Raw genomic sequence first — 18359 nt, forward strand, 5'->3', positions numbered from 1 at the left:
ATGAGAATGGACACAAAAAAAAAAAAATCAAATTAGTTGTACTGTAATATAGCTGCATACCTCATTTGCCCCACTAAAAAGAGGCTCTCCAGTGTGCATCTCAACTAAAATACACCCAAGGGACCACATATCAATTGCAAGATCATAAGGCATTCCCAGTAGCACCTCTGGTGATCGATAAAAACGACTCTGGATATACTGGTATATCTGAAATAAAAAGTATCTAGAGGTAATACACAGCATCCAAAGAGCACTATTATGATTCTGTATTACAAAACAGAACTACCATGAAATACATTTTTAGTGTAGGGACAACCAAGATATCAGTGGTACTATCTATACATTACATTTATTAAAATATGTAAATGTTAATTCTTAAGGAAATACTACCATTCACACTTTCTCACAACAAAAAAAAAAAGGGAAAAAAAAGGTGCAGATTCACTCATGATGACAGTGTTTTACACTTTAGGGTTGACAAGTGTAATCTCATGCAATTACAGGTAATCATACAAAATTTTAGTCTGTTATCACTCAAATGAAAACTATTCCACAAGCCACATCAGAATCACATCACACTTCAGACAAAATCTATAGGAAAAGTTCAAAAGCCACAATTACGATGTGATGAAATGAGATAAAATTATCAGGTCATTCTAGGAACTAGAAAACAACACATGGGAAAAAGCAACCTCCTTCCACCCCCAAACATCCTGCTCGTTTCACAAGACAGATAATTCTATCTCGATTCTAAACCTGAAGGCTGGTTTAACCATAGGCATATTGGAAAAAAAAAAGAAACAAACAAAAAACCTTAACAAAAAAACCCCACAACTCCAAAACCCTTAGCAAAAACCAATCAAACAAAAAATACCCAAAACAGAACTGTACTTTATATTCTAACTAACATGCAATTTTATCCAGCACTTTCCACAAAGGTACTGATATTTCCTTACCGCTATTTAAGTTAACTTTAATGAGGAATTACACTAGGTTTTTGTATTTGTGCTTCCTAACACCTCAAAATTATCTTATTATTGACCTAAACAATCAAGATCTCATTTCACCTCCTAGTGTCTTCCTTCACCCCAGGCTGAAAAGTTTCTAGTTTATAGCAAAAAGTCCTTTTATTAATCTAAATATATGTCTCACCACTGCTTTCAATACAATATTCAATACTCTGACCTGTTCTTCCCAAACTTATTATGTGAAAAAGCAATAGGGTGCTACTGGCCAGTCCCAATTCCTCAAAAGAGAACTGGAGCACTTCTGTTTAAGTTAGTCCATGAAGTTTCTTAATTCTTCTCATATAATGTTCCCATCTGCAGTATTACTAGCCATACTTCTGAAACTTCATCTCTTTTGCAAATGTTGTATATTTTTGGGAGGTTTTTTGGTTGGTTTGTTGTTTTTTTTTTAACACACAGCTTTCTCAAAGCAAAAAGATATCATTCACAAATTTATAGATAAAAATGCCAACGTTACACAATTGACCTGGAAAGGCTCAAAATCCTTTTTTCAAAGAAACTAAAGTATAACTTCTATCTTTAGAAGTCTTCCTTAACTCTGTAGCTAACAATTTTTTTTTCAGTGCGAACAACTAAAGCAAAAGTACCCTGAACGGAAGTGGTCACTTGCTCAGCCAAATATAATTCTTTCAACCAGGAAAGAGTCTATTTGTAGTAGACTATGAGGTGCCAGCTGAACAGTACATCCTGATAAACTTTTCACTAAGCAAATTGTCAGTACAAATCAAACACTTGAGGAATATGATTCAAAGCTCTTCCTAAAGAAAACAGCCTTTGGCATCCAAGAAGAATTATTTATGATCTTAATATATTAATAGTTATCGTATATATTTTAACATTTCCTAAAGCAAATATAGAGCTAACTGGCTATGCTGGATAGGCTATGCTCAACAGATTCTAACAGCTCAAATAAAAAATGCACTCATCTTCAAAGTACATGAACAGCAAGACACAATTACAAATTTTTGGACAACTAATCTGAAGAACTGTCGACAGAAAGCTATCTGGCCTGTTGTCCTGGAAATGCTTTGCACATATGCATCTTTACTCATAGTAATACCACCACTAAACTCAATTCAGTCTTTCCACAGTGGCTAAAGTGTTTCTAAAAATGGGTTAGTTATAACCAGTATCTTTAAGAGGCAGCTACTGCACTGTCTCGACCCTCAAATATCTTATCTGCAAGGCACACTAAATAGAGGGCATGCTAAAGTGGGAGGAGTAACACATATGAAATAAGAAAATAATAAAAGACTATTTTGTTTAATAGCACTCCAGACTTCTACAATCAAGTGCTGATGCATTCTGCATTAACATAGCATAAAAACAAGGAGAAAAGAAAGATGGGAAGTTTATCATTATTGTGAAAGTTTATCTACTATGGCACTAAAATTCATATTTAAAGCTTCTACGGACTGTTGATCTCTAACACCCTACGTAAAAATTAGTTACTATTTCATCTAAGCCACCATTAATAAAGTTTAAATGAGCTATCTAGGCATTATGACTCAAAAATATTATATTTTTCGTATGTATTCAACAGTAGCATAATTAGAATTTTTACTAATACTCACCCTCTGTCCAAGTTGACACGAACTGCCAAAATCAACAATCTTGATAGCGCTTCGTTTGGGGTTGCAGAGCAAGATATTCTCAGGTTTTAGGTCACAGTGAATGATACTAAGTTCAGGAGTCGCCAGAAAAAGCAGTGCAGTGCACATTTGCTGTGCAAATTTTCGTGTCAGGTTCAATGAGACACCTCTGAAGTTGGTGTTCCGCAACAGATCATACAGATTGTAGGACAGCATTTCAAAGACTAAGCAGAGATGGTTTCGGAACATGAAGTGGCGTTTCAAATGCACTTTAAAAAGGGGAAGAAAATAATTAACACATATCCTGTGTAATAAGTATTAAATACTAATTACAACACGATGCTTAAATATTTTAATCAATATGTAGGAAGCTGACCTGTGAGTAAGAGAATTACTTTTTTTTTCCTAGATCTATGGTTATTTACAGAATATTGCTGCCATGCCTAGCTTACAGAGGGACATTTTACACACCTTAAGTGTCCTCAGGTGTACCTCAGTAAAGCTATATTAACCAAAAAATTATTATTATTTCAAAAAAATTTTTCAGAAAAGATTATTATTTTTTCAAAATAAGCTATCACCCATTCCCTTATTAGCAAATGCAAACGTATTTGTGGGTAAATAAAAATATGAGCAAAAAAAGACAAGAAGCACACACTGTGTGTAATGCAACCTTTGTCACAACACTTTTGAACTTTTTCAGGGCAGAGTTCATTTCTCCACACTCCTAAAGCTAAAACTGTATTCAAGTCCAAGCAGATTGGAAAGAAGTGCACATACAGCGGCACTCTCAAGAGTAAAGCAGATATCGCACTTTAGACTGGATTCTTTATTAGGAATTTCCCTTACGTTTACAGAGAAAATATTTGACTGTCAGATTAATTTAAAATATACTAAGACATTATTGCAATTTATAAGCCATGACTTCAGTTGATTACTTCAATTAATAAAACTGATCAATATCCCAAAGGCATTATATTCAATCAGGCATAATCTCAATTTATGAAAGCAACCAATCCAGTCCAAATCCAATCAATTTTTTTCATGAAATAGGTGAAAAATTCATCACATTAATCTGTTTAGAGGCAAGCACTGTTTACCAGTCTGTCAATCACTCAGGCTGGTTGCCACAAGTAAAAGAAAATCGAAATAGGAAAAATACTTCAGCCCTCAGATAAAAAGCAACACACTCCCCCTTTTTGTCATAATAAAATCTTGAACCAGTATTAGCACAATGAGAATTCAGACTTTCAATTAAGGTCATTACTTGGTGTCCTATGGATTTTTTTTTCCTCCATTTTCATAACTCAGTTCTTCACCTGTCCCTTAAAACTTACCTGTAACAATACCATTTGCTTCCACCCTGATGCCAGTTCCTGCAATACGTCATTGTCTAGACCGCTTGTATTCTCTCTCCTTTGCCATATTTCCACTATCCTCCCACCATGAAAGCACCAGCACCTTTTCATGCCCTTGTAGTCTTTCTACACTTGATTCCAACTCCTCCCCACACCACCTAAGCTTGCTGGACCTGCCAACTTGGCAAGAAACACCACTTCCTCGAACTGATTTGTAACTACCAGCATGCTACTGGCCAGCTAGTACCACTTGCAACCGCCACACAGCATAAATAGTTTGGACAAGAGCTGAACTTGCCACATCTTTCCTTCAGTGAAGACATGACATTTGAACATTTCTCCTCCACTCTGCCACCAATTTTCACAAAACCTGAAGACCTTAATGCATTCTTACACTTGTGTTAGAACTGAGGGAGACCAGTCAGAAGGTTTGAAGGTACTAGAGGAGATCTGACAGAAGCATAAGCAGTTAAACTTTATGTCCTTAAAAATCAGGCTACAGTGTATTTAACCATGTACTCCCTGAAGTCTACATTTTACATTGCACAGTATATTGTAATACTTCCACTGCTTTCAGCCTTACTCAGCTATTCTCAGCATCATGTATCTGAAAGCCTATGCGAGGGTGAATTGTCCACATGTCCTACAGACAACTATTTTTTACATTAATATGCTAAATGCTTCAATTAAGTCTTGTTGCAGAAGTATGTTCATAAGTGACTGTTCCTATACTTATAAATATTTTCCAGTGAAGTGCCTAAAGATATCAGTTTTCCATGGTCAGTTTTTGCACAGCATGCAATACAAGGTATTAATTAAAAACATTATCTATTTGGGTGTTTTGATCTTTACTGATCCTGTCATGCTCATTAAATACTGTGTTAAATATATAACCTAATAATTTCGGAGACCAGCTTGAAACAAGCCTAAAACAAGCCTAAAATCACCTGCCTAAGCAAAGGCAGTATATATTATTTCTCCCCTGTTCAATATTATCAGAACTTTTTTTTCCTTTTTTTGTTTCAGCACTGCTCTCTATATAAAGCCATCTTGCCATAACTCACAGAGGGAGATTATATGATGTTTTGGTCTATTTCATTTTACTTGATGTTACAAACAGGCTCTCTAAAAATTTAAAATTCCAAGAGCTTATTTGATTAAGCCTATAGTGTCTTTATTTGATGCACATTAATCTGAAACTGGTCATGTCTTTAACATTCCTGAAACATCTTTTTGATGTCGTATGCTGTCAAGTTTAGTTTTTCTTTTATGTAAACATGTTATTAATAAATTTAAGTTAAAAATACCTTAAAAACTTTTACACTGGATACATAAAATGTATTCTAAAGACAATATTCTATAAACCAAGTTAAAATGTAACTGAATACTCATCAGATAATTTAATACCAATGTATATTAACATTATTTCAAAGGTTTCTTTCTAAACTACATGAAAAAAAATTAGTAATCCAATATATACATACAAATCAGAAAAGCACAGCTGTTAGTATTTCAGCTTCTACAAACTAAAGGATGCATGAAACCAGTTTCATAATAAACTTTTTACACCAACTGACTTAATTTCATCATTACTATAAAGTTCAAGTAGCATTTTAATAATAAGTCAAGGGAACAGCATCCCAATGTACAGGAACCATCAAAATTGTAAGCTTTAAAACATTTTCTGAGCTATAAATGGGCAAGTCTTAACATTTACACAAGTCTTATCTCAGTTTTGAGCTTTTTGAACACACCCCATCAAAAAATAATGATTAAGCTAGCCATAAAACTACTGTATGATGCAGCTTACATTAAATATGCATACTGTTATCCACGACAGCTCTGAGATTATTTAAGATATATTCGAAGTAGTGAAAGAGATGCAAACTACCACCGATCACAGCTTCTGTGGACAAGCTGGTCCATAGCAACTTCTTCAAGTGCCCATAATTCTACAAAAGATCTCAACACTACAAAGTAACAAGTTTGTTATCCCAAATAATTTTATATATTCTTCTTCTGGATCTGGTCCTGTTGCAAAGCAAACTGGAAAATTTGCACTAAATAACATTAATAATTTTAGAAGTTGTATTATTCTTTTCATTTCGTTAGCACCAGAAGCATCCTACGCTATATAGCAAGATCTAAAATATTCATAATTTGATTAAATAAAAATGAAGAATAACTATTCAAATACCTATATAGTACTTCATCTCAGTGTCATGTTTGTTCATTAGCTCAAGCAGTCGCACTTCAATCTGGGCTTGATTTAAGAAAGCCTTCTTGTTTTTTATTATTTTGATAGCCACCCACTCCTGTTCCACTCGATCGTAAGCCTTTACAACCTGAAAGAGAAAAGTCAAATACATCAGTAACATCTCTCGAGTTTTCAAAATACAGCAAAACTCACTTTCTAAACTTCCTTCACTTTCTGAATTCAGAGAAAACATTTTTAGAACTTTTGTTCTTTCCAGTTAAATTTCTTTTCTTAAATTTCTTCTCTTACTTGATACTACAATAAAGTCACAGTTGATGATGTGACGTTTATTGCAGAGATGTCACAAAATAGAACTGAGGCTCCACTGAGCTTCACTGAGACAAGCATTATATCCAAATGCAATTATCAACTCATCAAAAACAATACTGTAAGATGACTGGCAAAATCCAAGGAAAACAAACAAAAACAATGAAAGAAAAGCTCCATCCTCCTTCCACCCTTTTTCCCAAGCCTTGGCTACAGCTACGAACAGTCAAAACAAATGTTACTAAGTAACATTTGTAATAGGTAACCCTTAGCACTAGACTATTGTTTTAATTTAAAAACCCAAGCCAAACAGCTAAAAATGAGAACTGATAGAAAAAGTCTGAGGATTTGCTCATTGCAAAATGCTTTACCAGCTCTACTTACTGAAGTATATTCAAATGTTATCTGTAGTAACAAGAAACAGCACAAAATATGAGTGTCTTGAGCAGGCACTCAGTATAACAGAATTAAGAAAAAAGAGTTTAATTTCAAAATGAAACAGGAATACCACTTAAATGAAACGCTTATTATGATTCATATGAATTACGGGTTGCTCAGCTGATACACATTACCTGTCCAAAGGATCCTTTGCCTATTAAAGAGTCAATTTCATAACGGTCCATCCACTTCTCCCCATTTTTTACAATATAGTCATAGTTGTCATCATCATAGCCATCATTGTAAACTTTTCTCTCCTTTTTGTGACTGGAATCATCTCCTTGGCCCTGCTGATGCCGCCGTTTTTTTTTTGCATAGTAAACCTAAACGTGAAAAGTATATTGCTTAAGAGCACTTTTTAGAACATCAATTCAATAAAGAATCGAATCAGGTTTTATAATCATCACACCTAATCCCGTGATATTAAAATGCAACTTCTACTACTGGAAAAACAAACAATCCTCTCCTGTTATCACTCTATTTGAAGTCAAGTCATTATACCAAAGCAAAGTCTTGATGAACAATTTAAAAACTCAGAAAGCAGATCTAAATAAATGTACTAATAACACTGATCCCTAGAGTTCATAGGTGCAAAAAGAAAAGATACATCACAGTACGCTATACACACAGCAAAATTAAAAACGGTAAGTAGCCTGGAAACAAGAGCTATCAGTTGCTCCTTCCACAAGACTGAAAAAGAAGAATTCCAAGGAAGTCCGTAATCACTGCAGAAATCCCTTCACATGCCCTACAACTGCCAAAGAGTTAGAAACTAACTGATGCTTTCCTATATTAACCACATAATTTTTATATTTTACATTTGCCAATAATATTTAATTAAATAATTTAGGGAAAACACTTTACTATTTTCCTTAAAAGTCCTTAGACATTCATAAAGGTTTATAGCATGAGCTAAAAGAGTGTTTGTGCTACTCGTATTTCTTTATCATGCAATACAGAAGCTCAAAATTTGTTTATAAAACAAGAGAAAATAAATTCCAGGATAAAAAATTTCCTATGTGCTGGACAGAAAGCAGGACGACGACATCAATGTTCTCAAATGAGACGTGAACAACAGAGAGAAAGTTTGATTTTTCTTACCTCTTCATGAGATCATGCCTAGAAAAAATACTTAATAATGTATTGTAAACAGAAACTTCACATCAATACACATTACAAAGATAGCTGGAGCCATTACCTCATTAATATGCTTGTATGTTTTGATCAAATCTACGGAGAGTTTCCTCAATGGAGCAGTGGCTGGATCACGGAAAGTTTGGGGCATCCGCCTCTGTAATATGACCATATCATAACTTAGAAAAAAAAGCTAGGACTTTAATAATATAATTACTACACCAAATCATGACATTCCTCACAGAAATGAGTTCTTGCATTGCAACATTTTTTCCTTTAAGCTGACATTAAAAAAAGAAAAACAAATATAAGAAATCAAAAGAAATACAGATACTTTTTAATATATTTAATTAATTAGAAAAAAAAAAATCCCAAGATTCCTACCTCTCCTCCCATTACACCTAACAAGCTTAATCTCAATAAACACTTTTTCCCTCAGTTAAAAATACAGCTCCTTTGACAACAGACGTTTTTGGTGACATTACTCCTCTACCTCACAACTGATACATGAACTTTAACCGTATTTAATGCATAGCTGCATTGAAACCACAAACAGAAGTTAACTGTAATTAATTACTGGAGAATAAGAAAAGCTCAGGTCTACCATGCTTTGCAATATCCAGGCCTAAACCTAAACCCTGAAGAAAAAGTAAAGAAATCTAAAGCATGCATATGAATACCATACCTGCTTTCAAAGTTTTAAAACAACATCCCTGAAAAGGTAGTTATGTTCCTCATTTGTGTTCCTAAAATTGACTACATTTAAAACAAAACCAGCTTCAACAGCAGGCCATTTTTTTTATTGGTTTCTTGAAGAAACCAGACCTATGTGTGATAAAATTTTTTGTGTGCCTCTTTCTTTGCACGCATACACCATGTAAATTCTGGATCTAAAAATCAAGTTCTATTACTCCTTAAGATTTGTTTGAAATCTCAGAAGATAAAGTTCCAAGTGGCAAGCTGGAGGTAAGCAGTACCCCCAGGAAAAAGAAGGCAGAAAAAACTAAGTCACAAACCATTTAATTTGGCTAAAGCTGGCTACCTGCTCAGCAGACACTTACTTAACAGCACAGCTGTACCACCAGACAAGCTCTGGCAATTTTCCCTGTCTCACCCAGTGAGAGTGTCAGATGGGGAGCTACAAGAGAAATTGGTGAGGTTAGTGTGACCAGTCCCCTAGCCTGCGCCTCCCTATTCCCTCTCTTCTCAATGACAGAAAACTACAGGGCAAGTTTAAGCAATTCCATTGGAAAAAAGCTTGTTTCATGTATGTTAAAGCTTCTTCTACTTCCTTACTCATTATTAAGAGGGTTAGGTGACCAAGTGCCACCACACTCAGCCTTACAACTCTTATCTCCTGTTATCTCATCTCATGCCATCAAATATGCTCATAACTCTCTTCACTTCCAAGTCCTTAATCTCATCTGCTGCCTCCTATTACAGCTAAACTGATATGCAGCCTCCTGCAGAGCTGAGGAAAGAGCATAAGCCATCAACAAAAATAATGGAACTGATTTTTATATTGCTGAACTAATAAACGAACTGGAAAAGCGTAACTGCTCTTCTATCTTTTATGGCGTTACGTAATACTTACAATGGTGGCTGTGCAAATAGCTCCATTTTTTTTGCTCAGTGACCAAATAAAATAAAATTTAAAAAAAAAAAAACATGTTGAAGTGACCCAAAAAAGTTCTCACAAACAGAAGCGATAAAAAGAGAGTTTGCGCTTCCGAAACTGGACTTGAACTCCAGTACCCAAGCAACCGTATTGGAAAGCTAAGCTCAGCTCTCCTCTGGTGGATGCGCAGACCACAGACCACATGGCAGGGTGGAGCACAGGCAAGAGCAAGAGAGCAAGACAATGTAAATGAGCGAGAGAGTCAAAGAGGGAGGGAAGGGCAAGACACTTCCACAGTAAGCTTACTGCACCTGTGTGAGGCTGGGACTCCCAACAGGTACAAAACTCAGTGGAGCTGAAAGCTCCTGAGAAACAGCAAATCAAAGCTTTGATGCACACCACTCTAAATAGGCCCACATCACATTTTCACAGCCCTGCAAGACTGCTGACTTGTGGTCTTTTTGATTAGGGAATGTTTCTCAGAGACGATGTGATACAGTTAAACTACCCTCAGGGAATTTTAACCAAAGTCATGCCCTAGGTGTTTGTTCCAGCCAATTAACTTTTGGATATGCCCACCACCATCAATTTCCCTTAAGCAGGTTTACCAAATTAATTCTTTAATTCTTTCTTATTACAAGCAAGACCATTTTGTAAACATCAGGAAAGTCTGTTTTAAAGTTTACTAAACAAACTATTTGACATTTACAAAACATTTTTGTTTCTTCCTTTCACCTGTCAAACAAATCACACATAAATATGATCTCTTTCGGTTCTCTCCCACGGCACTGTTAAACAACTATACAGCATCTACTCCTAATCCCAACTGTCACTGTTACAGGCTTTTCAAATGCAAGTATTTATTTTAAATTTCTTAATCTGACTTAAAGAGATTATTGGAACACGGGAATAGTGGTAGATTTTGCTGGTAAAAGAAACCATGCTGCAGTGCACGAATACTGGCAGGGACCAGTCTCTGTCCTAGGCTGACATGACCAGCACAGGGTCTCCATTATGCAGGTTACAAGTTTTGAGGAAAGAGTCTCAGTGTGGAAGAACTCCATAGTTCACATCAACTATTCAGACATAAGGTTGCTCTAATTTGGAAAGGGAAATTAGTAGGACAAGTATTCATGTTTATTTTCTAACTTGTAAGTCAAATTTTCTTGCTTACTTAGAAGATTTTTTTTTTTTTAATTTCAACTCTGAAATAAGCAGCCTGGTAGAAACAAAAAATAAAAAAAAGCAATCTAATTTGTTGCTGGTCCCTAATCGTAAATAATAAAAATTCTGCGGGCTACCCTTATGCTGCTTGCAGCCAATACCTTATTTGAAAATTGTGATTTTCATTGTGCATTTAGACAGTCACACATTTCTGAGGACAGACTTTAACCTGTATGAACTTTTTAACAGGTACTATTTTGCCATCCGGGGTTTATAAAGCTTTGGGTGGGAGAACAGAAAGAATTGACCTTTTCTGCCTTCCCCTGTTACATTGAAAAATTTGTAACATACTCTTCTTTTTCCAAGATCCTTTTGGAGACTCTTGCTCCCTTCTTCCTGATGATGGAAGACTACGGAACAAAGTGGTCATCACCCGTTTTATACAATAACACTCTCAAATTCTTTATCATTGGGGTAATACAGATTTCCCTCTTGGCTTCAAAGAATGCTCAATCACAAAATTAAAAAAAAAAAAGGGGGGGGAGAGAAGAAAAATCCTATTGCACAAGCTTCAGTCTCTATCTGGTGGCCAGATAGCAACACTGCAACCTCAGATCTTCCTAAAGATAGAACAAATCACAAGATATGCTTGTATCTCAAGACTGAGAGACAAGAAACTACTTTAATTACAATTATGTATGTCAGTAAATAGGCATCACATTCTGACTGGTCCACACTTATGCCTCAATGGAAAGAGTACAACTACCTGGGATGGTACCATGATGAAGATTACATTACAAGCAATGACCTGAAATTTTATTTTCTTACCTATTAACCAAACACACAAGACATAGTGTTGAGAAGCAACCTGTAACTAGTCTAAACAAAGAAGAATCAAATAAACACAAAAAAGGCAACGAAGAGCTCCACTTATGTGTACTGAACACATTTGAGACAACCCATGTTTTAAGGAAACTATGACTTTTAACTCAGGTATGTTATTTTAACTAGCACAGTCTTTGAGGTTTAATGAATGAAGGAACAGGTAACATATTTCTCTCTCTTTGGACGTATGCTTTGTTTTCTAAAAACAGATGGCACTGTTCCTTACTAAATGCACTTTATTTTGATTACAGGAAATTCTGAGCAGATACATATTTTCTGTTAATGGAATGCTTTAATTCAGATTTTTTTTTAAAAAAAAGATCCATCACCATCGACATTCATTTAAAAAAAAAGAAAGAAAAAAAAGATAAATTCTGCTTGCATATAGTACACATTCCATTTTGCAAACAGAATGAATAACGAAGATTTTCTATTATAAGGCTAACTTTTAGCAAGAATTCCAATTGTAATGATGTATTTAATAGAGTCACATATTAAAGAACTGAATGGACCAGTCTCATCTCCTACACCACTTTTGCTATTCAAAACCCTTCTTGCATCACAATAATATAGGATAGGAAGTCTACACGAATCCCGTATCATGGTGGGCAGCCACATAATAGATGGTGTCTCCAGAGGGTCAACGAAACAGATGTTTAACTGCTATAACCACAAGCCACAGTAACACTTTCCCATAATACAGAGCAAACTTCAGATTTTTAGAAAAATGACCGAAGAGAAAAAAGCATATGTGCCAGAGAGCAAAACAAGAGAAATTCCAAGACTATTCTTCAAACTGACTGTACTCAGAACCAGAACTGTATGCAGGCAGGGACAGAATTTCAGTCCAATTACTTTAATCATTGACTTGTGTTCTGTGAGTATTTCCCTTCTATTCTGGCTTCCTTCCCCAAATAAATAAGGTTGCTGAATAAAAGTAAGGAACAGGTACGTTTAAAGTTAAATAAATAAATAGAGCCAGCAAGGAAAGAAGGTTCATCTGCCAAGATTTTATCCTGCCTGATTCAGCCCAACCATTTTAAAAAAAAAGCAGTGGGGAGCAGGGGGAGTAAGAGAAAGGAAATTAAAAACCCCACTCTGAAATTCTTGTTGCCGGAGCATAAACATATTTTTCTAAAAAATGTCCGAGATAGATGGAAAGTGAGAGAAATGCTTTTACTGAAATGAATTGGAGGCTCGCATCCATGACAAGAGTCCAGTGAAGTCTGAACATCAGTAATAATAATGTTACTGATTAGGTAGCTGAAGTAACTGAACTAAGGATTTGCTACTGCCTGCTAAAACACCTTAATTTTGCAATTATCTAGTTGCAATCAGGAAAATCTCTGGCCAACATCTGGTCAGTAAAACCTAGAATTCTGCAGGTGATAAGTGATCTTAGATACATATAAAGATGTTTAGCAGTCAGCCTGACCTTTGAATTCCAGGTGCTTCGTGATAGCTAAACTGTTGGAATTTGTTAGCAGAACCTGCCTAGGAATCTCACCTCAACTTCTTTATCAGGTTAATAAATTTTCTAATCTTTTGTACTTAACTGAAAAAAGTTTCAAGCAATCTGAGTATCCATGAAGAAGATAAACATTAGCACAGCACAAAAGAAATCCTTGTCTGAAGTTGTGAAAACTTTTAAGCTCTTATCATATATTCACATCAGGCTACGTTGAACTCTCAAGATGCAACCAGTTGGAACTGAACAAAGAAATATTACTGTTTGTTGCTGCTCAAGGAGAAAGGTCCCACAGAACTCATCTTTTCTCTTCACTCTAGGCCACACACTCTTACTGCTTTCCTGAAGCTGGCTCTGGCACTCGTCAGAGAAGTAAGACCACACAACCAAGAGCAGCACCCCATCCTGCCAGCAGGCCCGGCCGGCACAGATTTAAAGTAAACCCTTACAATTCAGCAGTTTTCAGGAAACAAAAGCCTTAAGCCTAGCTGCTGAAGGGGGGGGGGGGGGAGGGGGAAGGACAGAGTTGGAAGTTTTTAACTGTAATTTTAAACCTCATAAATAAGTGAAAAACAAATCAATCTGGTTGGCTTTGAAGTATCTTCCTGTTATCTGTTCCTTGCCAATGTTGACATGATTAAGTTTTGGCCACCATAGACATAAAGCAATAGGTGCAAGAGAAGATTCTGTGAATAATATTTTAAGGGTAGTGTATAATATAAATACACATAATTTATATAACTTTAATATAAATTGTTGTTATTGTTTCCTAATGTTTAATCTGCAACTGCGAATGATTCACAAAATACCAGAATATGGTCCGCAAGCCATTACAAATCAAAAACCAAGCAGGACAGAGTGGGAATAAAAACAATAAATTAACATTCAAGGCCTAGCTTCCGCATTATTTGGTTATGAATGAAAATCATTACAGGAACTTGAACAAGACAATACTCCTCCAACAAAGGAGTCAGTCCTCAGTAAAAAGAAAGACACAAAAATAACCTAAAAAAGCGTAATAAGGCAGATCACCTTTGCTATTTATCAAAATTACATCGTTTACAGAAAATGCTGCTGTTCTACACGCTAAAACTTAACAGCTACCCTTAGCAACTGACAAGCAGTATACTTATGTATCTTGCTGCAGCCTGAAGAAATTTACTTTCAGAGAGGAACTACCTGCTATCTATTATTCTATAAAACTTCAGCATCCCAAAAGCTGAGACTTCATCTGGGTTTTATTTTCAAGCAAGTCAATTTTGCCTGGATGTGGACAAAATACTCTTGTTTACGAAGTTCAGCAAATGTAGCAATCAAGAAAGAAACCTTTGCCACACTTCTATTCTCGATTCAGTCAATGAAAGATTCACTCAAAGATACATGAAGTGGCTCCGCAAATCATTTAACAGATGCTTAGTTAGTAAGAAGCGAGTTTATTGGAAGGATAGAATATTTCAGAGAGGAGAAGGCAGGCTTTCCTAGCAAAAGGCAATTTGCCTAGGCAGAGCACTGCCTTGCATTAAGGCTGGCAATGCAGTGCGGCACTCTGGCCAGCAGATGGTGGCTGGAGCTCGGGAAAGAATTTTGCCTGGCGGCTCCGGCGATCTCACCTTGGGAGACTCCCGCCGCTTCATGGACCCATCTGGCTACTGAATCAACAAGGTAACGGAGCACTCTCAGGAGCAAAGGGGCTGGCAACTCACTATTAATCAACTGTTGGACGCTTGCACCTAAATGGGCTACGTTTAGGCTGTTGAAACCGGTAGCACCAAAGCTGACCCAATCGTCTAGGCTGCTGACAACCACTGTTGCAATTAGAAATTTCTGGGAAACTGAAGCTCCGAGACCTAACTTCTCGTCTGTTTGACTGGATGCAAGACATTGCGTTAAAAGGATCTATCCTTTAAGAATTACACTTCCTGTATCTGCCAACAGTCACCTTTTTCTTCCTCCTATTTTTTATGGCTATATTAGATCAGTCTATCAAGCCTTCTGCAACAGACATTCAGCCTACTCCTTTTGCTGCCCAAGTTAAAAACATGATCTTCTTAATCATATGTACTTGAGAACAGAGAAGTATGTCACCTGAAGAGACTCTGCCATTACTAAAAGGTTAGGCCGGTATTAGAAGCTTTAATAACAGACAAGTACGTAACAACAGAAAGAACTAGTGGTGGAATTCCAACAGAGGAATGAAACAACCACACAAGGACAGTTCAGAAAATGATCCCTGCAAGAGTTTTTCAGAATTGACATATACAGGACAGAACTGCTTTTATCAAGGACAGAGAGAAACAAGTTGCAGCATATGCAAGGTAATACCTTGAATAAAAAGGATTCCTGTATAAATGTCATAAAGAAAGAATCTGTAAGATGTGTGTATCATTTAGAGATGAAAACCTAGATGGTATGCAGATTACACCTGGAGCAAAAAGCAAGATGGTAGTCCACAGCAATAGAGACATGCAAGATAGCACAAAGCCTTCAACAATAGCGAGTCATGGCTTTTACGAGAAGAAAAGAGAGTAAGAGTTACATTTTAATCAAGATGAACTAGAGCTGATAAAAGGGCTACTGAAAGATAAAGAACAAGAAAATTTTTTTGCACAGAGAAGGTCTAGAGCAGATGATTTGATTCACTAGCATAAAGATGTTAGCTGGATTTGGTTTTGCAGGTGAGATAACCAGAAGTGCAGTGCAAAGGCAAAAAGCCATTGAGACTTCCCAGCAGAGGCTCATATAGCACCTCCATACCAACCTGGAAGCTGGTGAAGAGAACTCATTATGGGACTTGTTAATGGGAGAAGCACAAAAACTCAAAGGAGGAAAGAGTCACAAAAGGCAAGTAGTCAGACGACGTCAAAAAGTTGCCCACCATTGAATTCAAGGGTGCTGAAAGCAGCTCATAAATGATAAAGGAGTAACAATTCTGAGCTGCTTGGGCAGAGGACTATAAAGATTTCAACAACGCAATTACAGTAAAATGGGAAGACAGAAGCTTCAATACAGAAAAAACAAGACGGAACTGGAAAAATAAAAACATCGATTCTATAAAATAGTGTTTGTGGTGCAAAGTCAGCTTGATTGCCATTATCAAGGTGGCCAGCCGATCATTTCTTCATAACGATAACCTCCTGGAGCCAACCACAGCTTTTTCCCTACATTTGCATCCTCATCTCAGTGGGCTGCATTCTTTGGTGAACAATTCTTGGCTATTCTCTGAAAACTATTCTTCAGCTTTCTATTATTCAGCTACCATTTTAAAGCCATTGTGACCACAAACAGCAACGGATGGTGATACAACCTAAAGTTCCTTGATTTTGCTTTTCGGTTTGAAGACATGAACAACTAAGCACTAATGTACACTAAAGCTCACAAATGTGATGCCAGTTTGTAACGCTTAGACAAGTACCTTGAAAGGTTTAAGGAACACAGCAACTTTTCTGAATTGGCAGACTGATTCACTAACCTCATTGTGGAGGTTTTGGGAGACCTTTAACCTAAAAAAAGTCACATAAAAATACCTTTGTAGATTTCTCAAGCTAAATACCATTACATATGAGCAGATTTACTCTTGCTACTCAGTGGCTCTCATGAAAGTAAAAACATCCTTTGCCAGCTCCATTCACTTTGCCATTCTTCACAGAGCCCTAGTCATTACAGATCTCCAAATTCTAGTATCAAATATGCTGGCACTTACTTTAACCCTTCTCATACTCTCTAATCCTTCACTCTTTCTGCATAAGTGCCTTCCTACAGAGCAATACGAACAGAGCATCTCTTGATGGTACTGTAGATTTTTCTACCAAAGCCATCTTGAACACATGAACAGACCTCAATCGGGTAGCAGCAAAAGACTTCGCTCTTGATCCTCTTTAAGTGGAATATGCCTCATTAGCCTGCATCAAATTTTGAAGCTCTGACTTACACAATTCTGGATTTTAAGCTTTGAAACCTGTCTGTGTTCACGTCTCCACAACTGCGCTGTGCCATTTTTAAGAAAGCAACAGAATTCTCTCTTACACAGGGCCATACTAGGTCTTGTGGCTAGCAACCTAGCATTATTAGTTCAGAAGCTACTTCAGCAGTTCCAGCAATTCAAAAGCAGTAAGGAAGAAACACTGATCTTGACAGCTCAAAAGCATCAATAATCAACATAATCCCTGTGTTCATTTTACCTCCTTGCACTAGTAAGTAATAAATTATTAGTAGTAAAACCCCAATGATAGCACAGCTTTAGATTCTGCTTTTTAGGAAAAAAAAAGCATAGCTTCCTTAATAGAATGTGTCTTTTGTGCAAACCTTTCTATTCCAAATACACTAACCAGTGACTCTGCATTAAAACACTGTCCATTAGAACAAGTAATAAAGCAATCATATTCTAACATCAAACAGTCCTAAAAAGAAAGCTATCATTAAACGCTTTTTCCAATTCTCCACTTGGACAATCTTTCTCCCCTCTCATCTCAAAAATGTTAGAAGTAGAATAAATAACAATAAATATGTACCAGATGTTTAAAAGCAACATCCAGAAACTTATTCATCCACCCATCCTTGGAGAGTCAGGAGTTAGTAAGTTAAACAAACAAACAAACAAAAAAACCCCACAAAAACATATGCCCTGATCCTGTAATTTATGGGTGTATGATATATTTAGAGAAAGACTTACTACATCTAAAATGACTTTTTTGTTATCACTTACCTGGTTTGTTAATGTTAGAGGTTGCTGAATCTGGTCAGCATATGATAAGGCAGAAACCTGCTGGTCATTTATGTTCTGCTGCCGACGATCACTGTACTGCTGATGTGAATGGGACATCTGTCCAGCCATCTGAAGGCCAGCAGCATGGAATGAAAACGATGGTGCAAGCCGAACAGATGAAGGTTTGCATGCTGAAGTCTCTCCTCCTGCAAAGACAATGTGAGTTTTTAATGCCGTTAATGGCTTGAGAATATTTTCTTCAGTTAGTCTCTGTCTCCTAGCTTACAGAGCTTAAAAACACTAATAGTTTCAGTGTTTTAACATACACAAGCTTTCATACACAATGAACCCAAAAAACATCCTCATGTAAAGACTACCTAGCTGAAGTGCTTCTTCCCGTTTCATTGTGACAAATGATTCACTAATTTTTTTATTCCTATTTATCCTT

The 18359-nt window shown here is 36.4% G+C and overlaps 1 protein-coding gene across 5 annotated transcripts in view; it reads right to left on the minus strand.

Moving 5' to 3' along the window:
• Nucleotides 1–18359, minus strand: part of DYRK1A (dual specificity tyrosine phosphorylation regulated kinase 1A) — an 86641-nt gene that overhangs the window by 7104 nt on the left and 61178 nt on the right. For 3 of the 5 annotated variants that reach the window (XM_059815535.1, XM_059815542.1, XM_059815549.1), the window contains 6 exons: nucleotides 17912–18117; nucleotides 8139–8231; nucleotides 7075–7263; nucleotides 6176–6323; nucleotides 2603–2889; nucleotides 61–207 (listed from right to left, as the gene is read on the minus strand). In XM_059815535.1, coding sequence (XP_059671518.1) covers nucleotides 61–207; nucleotides 2603–2889; nucleotides 6176–6323; nucleotides 7075–7263; nucleotides 8139–8231; nucleotides 17912–18117 — 1070 coding nt within the window. Of the gene's footprint in view, nucleotides 1–60; nucleotides 208–2602; nucleotides 2890–6175; nucleotides 6324–7074; nucleotides 7264–8138; nucleotides 8254–10476; nucleotides 10481–17907; nucleotides 18122–18359 lie in introns of those variants that run through there. The other 2 variants (XM_059815556.1, XM_059815565.1) reach the window with 1 other exon arrangement.

The sequence above is a fragment of the Gavia stellata genome, chromosome 1, assembly GCF_030936135.1.
Source record: "Gavia stellata isolate bGavSte3 chromosome 1, bGavSte3.hap2, whole genome shotgun sequence".
Lineage (NCBI taxonomy): Eukaryota > Metazoa > Chordata > Aves > Gaviiformes > Gaviidae > Gavia > Gavia stellata.